This window comes from Sorex fumeus, unplaced genomic scaffold, assembly GCF_029834395.1.
Source record: "Sorex fumeus unplaced genomic scaffold, SorFum_2.1 ptg000047l, whole genome shotgun sequence".
Classification (NCBI taxonomy): Eukaryota; Metazoa; Chordata; class Mammalia; order Eulipotyphla; family Soricidae; genus Sorex; species Sorex fumeus.
The window spans coordinates 24502883-24517762 of NW_026606104.1; the positions used below are offsets into that span (position 1 = coordinate 24502883).

The 14880-nt window shown below is 45.1% G+C and overlaps 1 protein-coding gene across 2 annotated transcripts in view; it reads right to left on the bottom strand.

Annotated features, from left to right (window-relative positions):
- AK5 (adenylate kinase 5) overlaps positions 1–14880 on the bottom strand; it is a 286756-nt gene that overhangs the window by 17329 nt on the left and 254547 nt on the right. For both annotated transcript variants that reach the window (XM_056123767.1, XM_056123766.1), the window contains exons 12-13: positions 11958–12074; positions 4923–5114 (exon numbers count right to left, since the gene is read on the bottom strand). In XM_056123767.1, coding sequence (XP_055979742.1) covers positions 4923–5114; positions 11958–12074 — 309 coding nt within the window. The remainder of the gene's footprint in view (positions 1–4922; positions 5115–11957; positions 12075–14880) is intronic.

A 14880-nucleotide genomic window follows, 5' to 3' on the forward strand; every position in this document is an offset into this window, starting at 1 on the left:
GGCAGAGTGGACCAAGGCTGTCTGTGTGCTGAGTCAGGGAGGAGGAGGGAGAAGGGGCAGAGAGTTCTGCTCTAACTCTCTCAGATGCAAAGCAAAGTTGGCCTACTGGTGGGGCGGGGGACTCGTGAAGTCAGTCCCTCTGCATATAGACACAGATGTGCCTCTACATTTGTTTTGTGCTATAAATTCTAAGTTTGTTATGTAAACTTAGGGGCTGGGAGAGATAGTACAGCAGGTAGGGTGCTGGTTTTGCATGTGTCCATCCCAGTTTCAATCCCTGGCACTGCAGGACTAACCTGAGCATCAGTGTCTGTGGTTCCCAAACAAACAACAACAACAACAACAATAATAATAACAACTGCAGTAACTGGATAAATTTTACACGAAGACATTACTTTTGCCTGAAATTTCATCATATGGTGAATATGTGGCTAGAAGAGCAGGCTTTCAGCTGATTTATTCCACATAAACATAAAGGGCTAACACTGAGGTCTGGGGAAATGCTTGTGGATGATGTCTATTTCCAGATGGAACTAAGGCAAAATACTGATTCCTAAGTAAATCTCTCTGAGCTGTTGATCTGATATTTTGCATCTTAAAGGGAACATACCCTTCATTATTTATTTTATTTTTCTACTTTACCTCCTATCCTCGGCAACCTTCCCAAGACTCTCAAAGGAATCTCAGTTTGTAACCATGAACAAGGATCTGTCATTTGTTGCTGTCTTTTTCCTTGTGTATCATGGATGAGTGAGATTATTTGGTATTTCTCCTTTTCCCTCTGACTTATTTAACTAATCCAGTGCCCTCCAGTTCCATCCACATTATAGTGAACTGCAAGATTTCATTTTTCTTGTATCTGAGCAGTATTCTATTTGTCTATATTCTGTGGCATCTTTTCCACTCTTTGTCATTGGGTGTTTGGGTTGTTTCTATATTCCTGGCTACTATATTAGTAAGCACTGCAATGAACACAGGTGTGCATGTATCTTTTCGAATTAATATTATGGAAATTCCTCGAAAAACGTAAAAATAGAGTTCACCCAGCAATTTCACTTCTCAGCATCTGCCCACATCCCAAACACAAAAACATTATTATTTCAGATATATGCACTCCCCAATTTTAATAAAGTCCCTTAAGTGATCGAAAGCTCACGTGAGTGGTGAGCGACTAATTGTGCCTTGGGAGAAGGTGTTTCTCATAGGAGAGGGCACAGTGGAGGCTCTTTACATCAGGGGAGATAAAGCTGATGCCAGAAGACCCATTCTAGCCGAGAGGCCAGAGAGCAGAAAGGAAAAGAGGCTTTTTCTCCTTTTCCAATGAGAGACATTCCATCTTATCTGCTGCTTTCCCTCCAGTCTCCTGCTGTACCGATACCTGCTGGCAACTCTATGGTGCATTTCTGAACAATTCTCACCTCCCTGGAGGTGAGACCACTTGGTGGTCCCGGTGGTCTTCACACCCCTACTTCGGACTGTGGGTGATGGTCTCAGATGGGGAAACTGAATGCATGGGTCACAACTAATTGGATATAAAATAAATTGATGGGTCTGGAGAAATAGTCCAGACCCATGCACTTTGCATGAGGCCAAGGAGTTCAATCGTGATAACCCTTAAGCCTGCCAGGAATGATCTGAGTGCAGAATCAGGAATAACCCCTGAGCACCACTGGGCACAGCCTCCAAATTAAAAAATAAAAATAAAAATAAGAATAAATTCATGAGTCCTAGACAGATAGTACAGGGGTTAAGGCATTTGTTTTGCATGTCTTCGACACTGGTTTGATCCTTGGTACTACATAGTTCTCCAAGCATTGCTGGGTACAGCCCTGGAGGCCCCTAGAGCTTCAAGGGTACCCAGGTACTCCCTGGCACTGTAGGGGTCCGGTAGCACCACATCCTGAACCCTTATAATGATTCCCCAGCAAGTTGACTGAGAATCTTTAGGAGGAGCCCCTGGGCCTCCTGAGCACCCTTTGGGAATCCTCAAAATTTTGACTTATTGATTTGAATATCTAGTTTATATACTTGGGGTTGCATAAAAATTTCTCGGGTGAAAAGGGGTGGCGAGCGGGAAAGTTTAAGAAACCCTGATCTGTGCTGGCTTAGGAGTAAAGCCGTGAAGAGAGGATGTGCCTGGGCAGGGCCAGGGACCGAGCAATTGCTTGAGAGAGAATCTCTGGGGCGTAGCAGGAGTCTGAGTGGTGGCACTAGACTATCTACCAGGTGGATCATCTCTGCTTCCTGGCCACAGACCTACGTCGCAGCATCTCTAGGATGCACAGGAAGCTGAAGACATCAGCCAATAGGATTGAAAGCTTGTTCCACCTTAGGTGAAGATTCCAGAAGTTGAATTTATCTGAGAACTCCCTTAGCCCTGGATCCAAGCATCGGTCATCTGTGTGTGTGTGTGTCCACTCGGGCTACAGTCGGACAAGGGAGCAACAGAAGAGATTTTTCCTGAAAGTGCTTAAACTGAATTTTGCAGGGATTTTTCTCATTTCTATGTACCCTGACAGTGAAAGAAGTTCCCTTCTATCTGGATGCCTTCTGCATGTGCTTCAGGCTGCACAGAGCATGATCCACTAATCTTGGAAAAGCCTCTGCAACCCTGAGTCATTTTTTTTAAAAGAAGAAATTTAACAAAGAACTGTGATTTACAAAATTATTGAGAGTTCAGTCTTAGGCATATAATATTTCAACACTGATCCCACCATCAGCATCAGCTTCTCTCCACCAGTGTTCCCATATTCCATCCCCACTCCCAACCCTCACCCCATCCCTGCCCTTTAACTTGACAGACACATTGCAAAGTTCAGTAGTTGCAGCTTAGACCTCATGTTTTCACTGTTGTTGAGCCTGGGTTTTGGATCCATGGCTATATAACTCACCCATATCACCAGTATAATAGAAGCCCTGATGCCTGCTCACCCATACCTTACCATTCTCTTCTTCCCCCCACTGATTTCTATCCTTCTCTGGCAATCCTGAAGTCTTTTTTTTTTCAGCTAAGATTTCTTTTATTTATTTATTTATTTATTGGTTATTGGGTCGTACCTGGCAATGCACAGAGGTTACTCCTGGTTCATGCATTCAAGAATCACTCCTGGTGGCACTCAGGAGACCATATGGAATGCTGGGAACTGAACCCTGGTCAGCCAGGTGCAAAGCAAACGCCCTACCTGCTGTGCTATCACTCCACTCCCGCCCCCGAAGTCTTAAAACTCCTCACCTAGCACCTTTTGTTGGTGCTTCTAAAGCTTGAAGTCTTCATTTTTCCTTGTTCTTTTTTATTTTCATTTTATTTTATTATTAATTTTTGGGGGGTCACATCCTGTGATGCTCAGAGGTTCCTCCTGGCTCTGCACTCAGGAATTACTCCTGGCAGTGCTTGGGGGACTATGTGGGATGCTGGGAATCGAACCCGGGTCAGCCACGTGCAAGGCAAACACCCTACCTGCTGTGCTATCACTTCAGCCCAACCTTTTTTTTTTAATATATAAGGGCCTCCTCAGCGGTGCTGGGGGGCCTGGGGGCCAGTATTCTCAGTGCTCTCAGTGTAGGCCTGATGGTGCTAGGCCTGGGATCCTGTGATGGATGCTGAAGATCCAGCAGTGCTGGGTCTATCAGGGCTACCCCTGGAGGAGCTAGGGGTGTCCATGCAGTGCCAGAGACTGAACTCAGGGCTTCACATATGCAAAGTACATCTCGCAGCCCTTTGATCTATCTCCCTAACTCCGGGACATCTTTTTTTTTAAAATTTTTATTAGTGAAACACCATGAGGTTCAGTTGTCGAGTTACAAATTTTTGTGCTTGGGTTTCAATTATACAATGATTGAGTACCTATCCCTCCACCAGTGCCCATTTCTATTTGTTAAATGAGCCCAAAGATGGGGTTTGAGTTGTTTTCCCAAATCCATAAAGTTAATGATGACTCAGAATGGTTCATATGATCATTAAATTGACTCTTCCCATTTCTCCACATTATCTTCACTGATCACCTAATTAGTGGCTCTCCTGGCCCAGAGTCTACATCTCCCCACAACATCAGTTATTACAATAAATGGAAGCAAGGGGCCAGATGTCAATGATGAACTATGCCAAATCAAGAAGTTCCAAGTCTATGGCTCTTTGAGCTCCAAGGGGTCTTCTGTTCAGCGAAGTGCTAGAGGTCACAAAGAAAGTAGCAGAATTGGGACTGGAGCAATAGTACAATGGGTAGGGCGTTTGCCTTGCATGCGACTGACCTGGGTTCAATTCTCAGCACCCCCGATAGTCCCCCCGAGCACTGCCAGGAGTAATTCCTGAGTGCAAAGCCAGGAGTAACCCCTGTGCATCTGTGCATTGCTAGATGTGACCCAAAAAAAGCAAAAAAATAAAAAGTAGCAGATTTTATGCCTCTTGTCTCCTTCCCATTGTTGTTCTGTCCATCTCTTTCCCATTATTCTTCTGTCCGTTTGTCCTTCTCTCTTGGAAAAAGGAGTTGTATTTATTTATCTACCTAGGTTCTGGGTCACACCCAGCAATGCTTAGGGATTACTCTTGTCTGTGCTCAGTTCTGGGAGAACTTGGGAAACCATCTGGGGTGCTGGGGAATGAACTTCAGTCAGCTGAATATGCAAACCAGCGCCCAACCCATCATACTACCTCTCCAGCCCCTTAAAAGGGAGTTGTTTTTAGCAAATATAATGGTATCTCCAAACATTTCCATATGATGAAAGAGATTTAATTGTAAGAAGAAAAAGAACAAAAGATCTCTATTTTGGGGCTCAAATTGTGCTGCTGTGTGTCACTCTTTCTCCCAGGTTCTTTAAAGAAGGAAATCCCTGTTTTTTTTTTTTTTTTTAATTTTCTCTTGACAAAGGGAAAAGAAAGGGGAGGGGGGGTGACAGTCTCACCCCAGAGGTGGGAGGGGTCTCACCTTGTGGAGTTGTGTTTTTGTTTCATAGTAGGCCATGACGGGGATGGATGCTCGGTAATAGGTCTCAAGGCGCTTGGCGATGGTGGCGGGGGTGGCGGGGGCACCCGGGTCGCTCTGGCTCCTCTGGAGAAGGCGGCTGGTCATGGTGTCGGCTGAGCAGTCCAGACAGATCACCAAGTGCGGGTCTCCAATCTAGGGGCGGGGACACACATGGTTAGAATTTCCACTCTGGAATGTTCTGGAGGGGGTTGGGGGTGCGCTGTGCCAACTCATTCTCTCTCAGCCTGGCTTTTGGGCTCCTCTCGAGGGTCCAGAACTAGGACTGGACTTCATGGTTCCTCATTTCTGCTCCAGGGGTTTTCCACATGCTGCATCACAGCTGGCTATTGCTCTCAGCTTTTTGTTCTCTACATGTAAGGTATCTTCTAATGAGAATATGGGCTGGAGTTATAGCACAGTGGGTAAGGCGTTTGCCTTGCATGCAGCCGACCTAGGTTCCATTTTTCCATCCCTCTTGGAGAGCCCGGCAAGCTACTAAGAGCATCCTGCCTGCACGGCAGAGCCTGGTAAGCTCCCCATCGTGTATTCAATATGCCCAAAACAGTAACAACAAGTCTCACAATGGAGACGTTACTGGTGCCCGCTCAAGCAAATCAGTGACCAACGGGAGGACAGTGCTACAGTGCTACATGTAAGGCGAGAGATTATACAATATGCTATCTGGAGTGATAGCATAGTGGGTAGGGCATTTGCCTTGCACATGGCTGACTCGGGTTCGATTCCCAGCATCCCATATGGTCCCCCAAGCACCACCAGGAGTAATTCTTGAGTGCAGAGCCAGCAGTAACCCCTGAGCAAAACAAACAAACAAACAAACAAACCCAAAAAACAGAAAACAAAAAACACCCCAATATGCTATCTGGTCTTCTCGCTAAAGAGGGTGTATGTGTGTGTGTGTGTGTGTGTGTGTGTGTGTGTGTGTGTGTGTAAGCAGCAGAACCAACCACCATCTGTTCCACCATCAGTCCCTAGGAGCACAGTGTGGTTGTGGTTCCAGGATGGAGGAGTGAGAACAACATAATGGCTGGACACACAAAAAGTAGAGTCAAGCTATGTAGGGTCAAGCCCTGGTGTGGCAACTATCTCCACAAAGGGCTTCATCAGCTCCTTGCCATGTGGAGCTCATTCCTCTCCCTTCTTGACTCTGAGCTGGCCAGTTACTACTGATGACACCACCTGTTTCCAGCAGTGAGCGTGGAAGAAGTGTTGCGAAATCTTGTCTGGTCAACTGCCATCTAAGACATCTAAGTCCTCTGTGGGAGGGTGGGAAGGGGGGGGGTATACCAAGGATGTTGGTGGTGGGAATGTGCACTGGTGTAGAGATGGGTATTTGGTCATTGTGTGATTGTAATTCAAACATGAAAGCTTGTAACTATCTCATGGTGATGCAAAAAAAAAAAATAGTCCAACTCCTCTAACTGCTGAGAATCAAGGAAGTTCACATGAGCCCCAAGTTTTATGGAGGGACAACGTGAACAGAATCGGCGCTGTGGACAGACAGGCCCTCATTTGTTTTAAATACCCAGCTCCAGTTCCCTACACTTGGCCTTATCCACAACTGCATAAGGGACCCAACTTGAGGACCTGTCAGCCAGTCGTGAATCTTATTGAAGAAAACAATATTCTTATTTTAAGCTACCTGATCTCAACTTCTTTGCATCCTCAGTTTTTTTTCATTTATACACTGAAGATGATTACAGAATTGCTCTATGGATCAAGTAAAATAAACCAGGTAAGTTTGTCTCTTGTCACAGAGCAAACATTTAATAAGCATTAGCTTTGGTGATGGTTTCCCCATTATTATGCCATCTCTGTGCAGAGGTTAGGAGAACTCAGCTCTCCTAACTCAGGTTAGGAGAGTCAGCATCTTACAGATGATGAAGAAAATGTTTTACTGAAGGGAGGACAGGAAACAGGGATAGGATCAGGAACAGCAATCTCCTCAAGCTCCTCTCAAATATTTCTTTGTGGGGCTAGTGAGATGGGACAGTAGCTCAGGCGCTTGCCTTACACACAGCTGACCCAGATTCAATCCCTGGCATTCCATGTGTCCCCCCGAGCCCACTAGGAGGGATCTTGAGTGCAGAGCCGTGTGGCCCAAAAACCAGAAGAAAAGAAAAAAAACTATTCTTTTGCTCCTAATATCTTTATGTCAGTGTTTTCTTAGTTATCAACGTCACTCCTGCTGCTCCCTCATGGTTCTTCCGCAATGGTTAGAGGGAGAGAAAAGGAGGTTCGCTCCCCACTTGGGAAAGTGCCTGGTCTGGACTGGGGAGGTCTCACAGAGAATGTGAGGAAATTGACGTCGATAGTGCTGGTCAAACATTTGTCTAATCTGCCTGCTCTTTTAGGAACAGAGAGGAAAGACTCTAAAAAATCTATGAGTGAAATAATTTTTGGGAATATGTCATGAAACTTTTCTCCATGCATGGAGTTGGAGCAGCAAGAACGGGTGGATGGTGTAGAAGGAAATAAAACCCTGCTCACCAGCAGAGGGCGTGCTTGGGAGGCGGCGTGGGGCTCCACACAGATCTGGGCTCCCAAGAGCAGCTTCCACAGGGGCAGTTCGAGCAAAGGGGGTCATTTTCCTCACTGCAGAGGCATTTCCGGCCACTCTTGGGGTCAGCAAAGATAATTCAGAGACAGACTCAGGTACAAATAGAGGCGCTAGGCCTCAGAGCAGAACTTTGCTAAACTAAGCCAGGAACTGAGAGGTGGCTTTGTTCTCCACATGGATGCTCAGACGATCTTTCTAGAGGCTGTCAACAGCACAGACATCACTTGGAAGCTTGTTAGAAACAGAAAGCCTCAGAAACAATCCCTGCACCACTGAACCAGAATCTGCATTTATTTGATCTGGTTTTGGTTTTTGAATCCCAGCCGGTGGTGCTCAACAGGCACAGCCTGGGGGACCTATAGGTGGTGCAGTGGATCAAACCAGGGTCAGCTGCATGCAAAGCAAGCACCTTACCTCCTAAACTACCTCTTCAGCTGAAGTCTGCACTTTTATTTTTATTTTATTTTATTTTATTATTTATTTATTTATTTATTTACTTTTTGGCTTTTGGGGTCACACCTGGCAATGCACAGGGATTACTCCTGGCTCTGCACTCAGGAATTACTCCTGGCGGTGCTCAGGGGACCATATGGGATGCTGGGAATCGAACGAGGGTCGGCTGTGTGCAAGGCAAACACCCCACCTGCTGTGCTATCGCTCCAGCCCTCTGAAGTCTGCACTTTTAAAAAGATCTATGAGGTGGGAGATGTGTGTCAAAAGTAGATAAAGGACCTCTCAGTATCTATATTGCAAATCATAATGCCCAAAAGTAGAGAGAGAGTAGAGGGAAATTGTCTGCCATAGAGGCAGATGGTGGAGTGGGATGGGGGGGGGGGGGATACTGGAGACATTGGTGGTGGAAAATGTGCACTGGTACAGGGATGGGTGTTCGATCATTGTATGACTGAAACTCAAACATGAAAGCTTTGTAACTGTATCTCATGGTGATTAAAAAAATGCTTAAAAAAATAAAGCTAGGTTAAATAAGTAACAAAAAAACTGGACTATTTCAGACAAAAAAAATCTATGAAGGCGGGAGAGATGCTGCAATAAGCCGAACACATGCTGTGCATGCTGAAGGCCAGGGTTCAATCCCTGGTCATTGATCGCAGAGCACCACCAGAAAAGGCCCCCAAGCACAGAACCAGGAGTAGCCCCTGGGCACCACTGGGTGTGGCCCTCAAAAACAAACAGGCATAAATAAGTAAAAAGAGTACATTATAAACGGACCACTAAATCTATACATGAAAAGCCTTATGAGAAGGTTAGGAGTAGTTATGCAGAGGGACAGCGATGCCATCATTCACACTGCCAAGAAAATTAAGAACATAAAAGACTAAAGGGCAGACTTTTAGCTAAGAGGCTCCATGGAAGGAAAAGTCGAGAGCAAAATACATATATTTCATTTCTGAGAGTATGAGTTGAATAAAAGACTGGGTCGATGTGGGAAAGTATTTTAGTTTCACAGGAGGGAATCAAGCTAAGTACAAGCCGTCTTTGAGATGATTCTAATATAGAAAGTGGGAACAATGATACCTCCTCGAATAGGAGTGTACAGATCAATAATGTGACATGGAAAGCGTTTAGTTCAGTTTCTGGGACATTTTATGTGCCCAAAAGATAACAGCTATTATTCAGTTAGTTATATATTCTGTTCACTCTCACTGGGTTATAATGAAGGAGGCGGGCACTATGGAACAGAGCCTGACAGGCTTGTATGAGGTGTGAACTTAGAAAACACAATATGCAGGGCTGGAGTGATAGCACAGCGGGTAGGGCATTTGCCTTGCACCGGCCGACCCGGGTTCGATTTCCAGCATCCCATATGGTCCCTCGAGCACCGCCAGGAGTAATTCCTGAGTGCAGAGCTAGGAGTAACCCCTGAGCATCGCTGGGTGTGACAAAAACACCAAAAACAAAACAAAAACAAAAACAAATACAATATGCATGTTCTATTAATTGATGCTCAAAAGATCTTCTATACAGGGGTTAGCAAATGTCATACTTCTCATTTTCAGAGGAGTCTTCAGTTGACAACTCACCCAGGGTCAAAACTAATCTATTACCAGAGATGATCAGAGATGAAAATTTAACTTTTCTGACTGTAGAGAACATAATGATGGCGCCTTATGTATTTATTGCTTAAGTTTTTAAATTTGGTTTGGGGGCCACACCTGGCGTGCTGAAGTCAGTCCTGGTGGTGCCTGGAGGACCATAACGTGCTAGAGTTCCTTCCTGGCTTCCTGCATGCAAAGCCTGGCCTCCAGCCCACTGGGTCCCTCTCAGGACTGAGCATGGGGTACTCTATGTGAGAGCCAACAGTGCTCCTCTGAATGGAGCTGACAAAGCCCATAGAGCTAAGTTCAGGGATTTGGCTTCAGATCCAGTCACGGTAGCTAGTCTCAAAAGAACAAGTGTTACACTTTTATTCTCTACCCATGTAATTAGGACTGAAGCGATAGCACAGCTAGTAGGTTGTTTGTCTTGCATGCTGCCGACCTGGGTTTGATTCCTTCGTCCCTCTCAGAGAGCCCAGCAAGCTACCAAGAGTACCCCGCCTGCACGGCAGAGCCTGGCAAGCTCCCTGTGGTGTATTCGATATGCCAAAAGCAGTAACAACAAGTCTCACAATGGAGACGTTACTGGTGCCCGCTTGAGCAAATTGATGAGCAAGGGGAGGACAGTGCTACAGTGCTACCCATGTAATTGATACCACCACCACCATCACCACAAAAAAAGCTGTAGAATCTTTACCATATATCTCATTTATCACATTTAACCACTTCTGGATTTCAATGGAATTATCTACTATCTCTAGATGTGGTTTTAAAAAATGACATTAATGCCAGAGCATAGTAAAGTAGATAAGGGACTTGCCTTGCACGTGGCCAACCCAGATTTGATTGCTGGCACTACATATGTTTCTCTGGAGGGATTCTTGAGCACAGAACCAGGACTAAGGCCTGAGCACAGCTGGGTGTGCACAAAACAAGCAACAAAAATGTGGGAACATCCAGGTATTTATTATGTGAAGTAAAATATTTATTATTCAGGGGCTGGAGCGATAGCACAGCGGGTAGGGCATTTGCCTTGCATGCGGCCAACAGGGGTTCGATTCCCATATCCTATATAGTCCCCTGAGCACCGCCAGGAGTAATTCCTGAGTGCAGAGCCAGGAGTAACCCCTGTGCATCACTGGGTGTGACCCAAAAAGCAAAAAAAATTATTATTATTCAGCACGGTGTATAACACACATTGGAAGAGTTGTGAAGCTGTGCTCCTAAAGCATACAAAGCTTTGTAAACCGATGTTACCGCACTTTTACAAAGGAAAGACTCAACAGGATGACATGTGCAAGGAGCAGGGTGGGACCCCTACCACAGCATGCTCTACTCTGGCTCCTTTGCTCCAGACCCCTCACCTGGGTGGCCCAAACAAACAAAAACAAAAAGGAAAGATATGTATAATACGTATTCTAAGTAGAATAAGCCAAGGACTATCATGCTGAGAGGAATCAGCTGGTCACAATAGGGCACATTGATTCCTCTTACATGGGGTGCCTAGAGAAAGGAGAGTGATGGTTGCCTGTGTTGGGGGGAGGGGCAGAGAGGAGGAGGGAATAGTCTGTCCATTTTACAGTCACAGCCAGCTGGGGCTATTTCTGACTCTGTGCTCAGGAGTGACCCCTGGTGGTGTTTGGACATCACACGCTGTGCCTGGAATTGAACCCAGGTTAGTGGGATGAAAGCACCTCAAGCCCTGAACCATTTCCTAGAGTCGTTTCAGGAATGAAGAACTTCAGTTACAAGATGGGAAGAGTATTGTGATTGGGATGTAAATCATATATGTACTTAACACTACTGGATCAGTGCTGGAGTGATAGCACAGCGGTAGGGCATTTGCCTTGCACGCAGCCAACATGGCTGACCCGAGTTCGATTCCTCCGCCCCTCTCGGAGAGCAAGCTACCGAGAGTATCTCGCCTGCAGGGCAGAGCCTGGCAAGCTCCCCGTGACGTATTCGATATGCTAGACACAGTAACAACAAAGTCTCCAATGGACACGTTACTGGGCCCGCTCGAGCAAATCGATGATCAACGGGAGGGCCTTTACTTTACTTTACTTTTACTGATCTTGATTAAAGTTTATTCAAATAGTAAATTTTATGCTAACTATATTTTAACGTAACTTTTTAAAAAGCACAATAATTCTCTCAATTCCATCTTGTAAAAAAAAAGATCAATTTCCATAAAATTTGAGCTTTTCACTTACCACCCTCCCCTTTGTTAATGGTCAGTCCCTGCCACTAATAAAAGAGAGTCTTGATGAATGTAACCAGGAAAAAGATTTCAAATTTGCTCCCAACCTCAGTGATGATTCTGACTGTCCTCCTGGGATAGTTTCCATCAAAGTAGCTTACCCTGTGCCCGAATTCTTCCCCCTGCTTCACTTCCCGAGGATAGCCGTTGATCAGGAAGCCTTTGGTGTTGCTGAGGTTGGCTGCCATGGCTTCCTTCAGAAGTTCCAGAATGATGCCCTGGGACAGAAGGAGAGGGATCAGCCTTAGTTAATCCACAATACCACAAAATACCATTAGAATTGCAAAGATCCCTTTTGCAATTGGTTATCCCAATAAAATAGGGAGGTGGGGAGAAGGGTAACATCAACCAAAAAGCAATACTATATATGTGTATATGTGTATGTTTGGGAAGCAAGTTAGTTTTTATTGAATGAAACTTGCTTAGAAAGACTTGGGGGAGAGAAAGATAAGTATATGTTCAAGAAAAAATACAGATTTCTCCAGAATGGAATAAGCAAGCAAAGATACGTGGAGACAAGCAAGGGAGAACATGGGCTTGAAGAGCAAGCCTCATACAGCAATATTATTTCATCAATTGCAAGTTTCCTGTTCATATATTTTAATGTCTCATGAAATTGGTAGATATCGTACAATCAGTGATGGGTCATAGCTGGTGGAACTGTTTTATTTACTTTATATATTTTTAACAGTTAGAGATTATGATGGCATCTTTATAAGTGGTATCTCAGATTAGCTGAAATTGCATATAGCAGTATTCCATAAATTAGGTATAATATGGTTTAAAACCAGGTATAATATGGTTAAGAATGTAGTCACTGTTGATGTCTTTCCAGCAAGTTTTGTATGAAATTTGGTGTCCATTCATCCAACTAAGCAGATACTTTCAGATGTAAAGATATATTTATTTGAGTATCACTTTCTCAGTTATATTTTTTTACTTTATCTTATTTATTTATATTTATTCATCTATTTTAGCTTTTAAACCATGCCTGAAAGCGCTCAGGGTTTACTTCTGGTTTTGTGCTCACAGATCACACCTAGTGGAGCTTAGGGCCATATAGGGTGCCAGGCATCAAACTCAGGTCTGCCACATGCAAGGCCGGTGACTACACACTACACACTATACTATCTCTCTGACCCATCAGTTACATTTTAACAATTTAACCCATGCTGTAGAATGCTTGCCTTACATGTGGCCAATCAGGGTTAGATCCCCAGCACTGCATATGAAACCTTGAGCCCATCAAGAAAGATGCTTGAACACAGAGCCTAGGGTAAGCCTTGAGCACCACTGGGAGTGGCCCCCAAACCAAATAAAAAATTCAAAAAAAATTTAACTTAAGCTTGTGAAAAAAGGGAGGAGACATACATGGAAGCTTGGGAATGCATGACGGGAAAATGCAACCAGCTGCTAACTGGGGTAGGTGCCCTGTTCTCTGAACCGCTGGCAGGGGCTCGGAGAATGCATCCTTCACAAGGGTGGTGATTAGCTTCTTATATACTAGCGAGGAAGATAGCAAATAGATGAATGAATCAGCACATGAAAGAGCCTGCTGGAGAGAATGACTAAGAACAAAAATTAAGGAGGACAAAGAGAAACACAATGTGTGGCAGGGGCTTCTTCAGACAGGATGATTAGGAGGCTTCTCACCACTTGGCACATTAAAGCAGAAATCTGGACGAAGAAAACATGCAATGTGATATCAAAAAGGAAGGGTGCTGGGGATGAGGAAATGGCAAGTACAAAGCCCCTGAGCAGGGTGGCCGTGAGCAGGGTCACAGAGGTGGGAAACTGTGCTCTGAATTTCATTCTCTGAAGCCTCTGAATTTCATTGTCTCTTTCTTAAAATTAAGAAAATAGATTTTTTACATTTTTGAAAATTTTAATTTTTTATTGAATCCCTGTGAGATACACAGTTACAAAGTTGTTCATGATTGGATTTCAGTCATATAATGTTCCAACACTCGTCCCTTCACCAGTGGACATTTCCTACCTCCAATGCCCCCAGTTTCCCTTCTACCACCGCCACCCCAACCCCCAATCCCACCTCAGGCTGCCTCTACGGCAGGCACTTTTCTTTCTCTCTGAATTTCATTGTTTTGTTTTGTTTTGTCTGGGGTGCACACCCAGAGATTCTCTGGACGTACTCCTTGTTCTGTGCTCAGAAATCATTCCTGAGTGCTCAAGAAACTATATGGGATGCCAGGGAGCGAACCTGGGCCAGCTGCATGCAAGACAAGCGCCCTATGTGCTGTACTATCTCTCTGGCCTATGAATTTCATTCTAAGTATAGCAGGAACCCACTATAAATTTCTGGAGAAGAGAAAACGGGTTGCTCACTGACCTTTTAGCCAACCTGCACTAATGATGGTGGGCCCCATAGGCTAGACCACACACCTCAGGTTTGCACTGTCACTCCCATGAGGAAAACGCCTATTGGCACGTTTCCCAGAAGCATCCTGTCATTAAGTGGCATGTGACTGTAACACAGTGGGAAAAGCTATTTTTCAGGGGTGGGAAAGTTCTTCGAACTGATGCTCAGGAGGCCAGGGGCCCCACTGGTGATTCTCAGCCTGCTGGGCCAGCAGTTCTGTATGCGGGTGCACAGAGGCGGTGCCGTTCTGGTCCTGAAGTGCTGGGGATTAGCAAGGGGCCTCCAGGGCTATACTATGGGGACCAAGGTCTTGGGGGACCATGTGGTGCTGGGGATTGAACTGGGGTCAGCTATAGGCCTTATGCCTTGTACTATCTTTCTGGCTCCATGATAAACATTGTCTTAAGGAACCACAGCATCTTCTAGATGCTGTGAAAGGAGGGAATCGAAGTGGGTGGAGTGGGTTGCAATGGTTTGATTCTGCTCAGGCAGACCATTCTGACTTCCAGATGGACAGCTCTTGGGGAGGAAGCTGAGAGCAAGTGGAGACAGGGACTGCAGTGGCCCAGCCCTGCTAAGAGAGCCCCTTTGGGGCCTGGGCATGAGTAAGTTTTGAGATCACTGAAACAGGAATTGAGACCAATGAG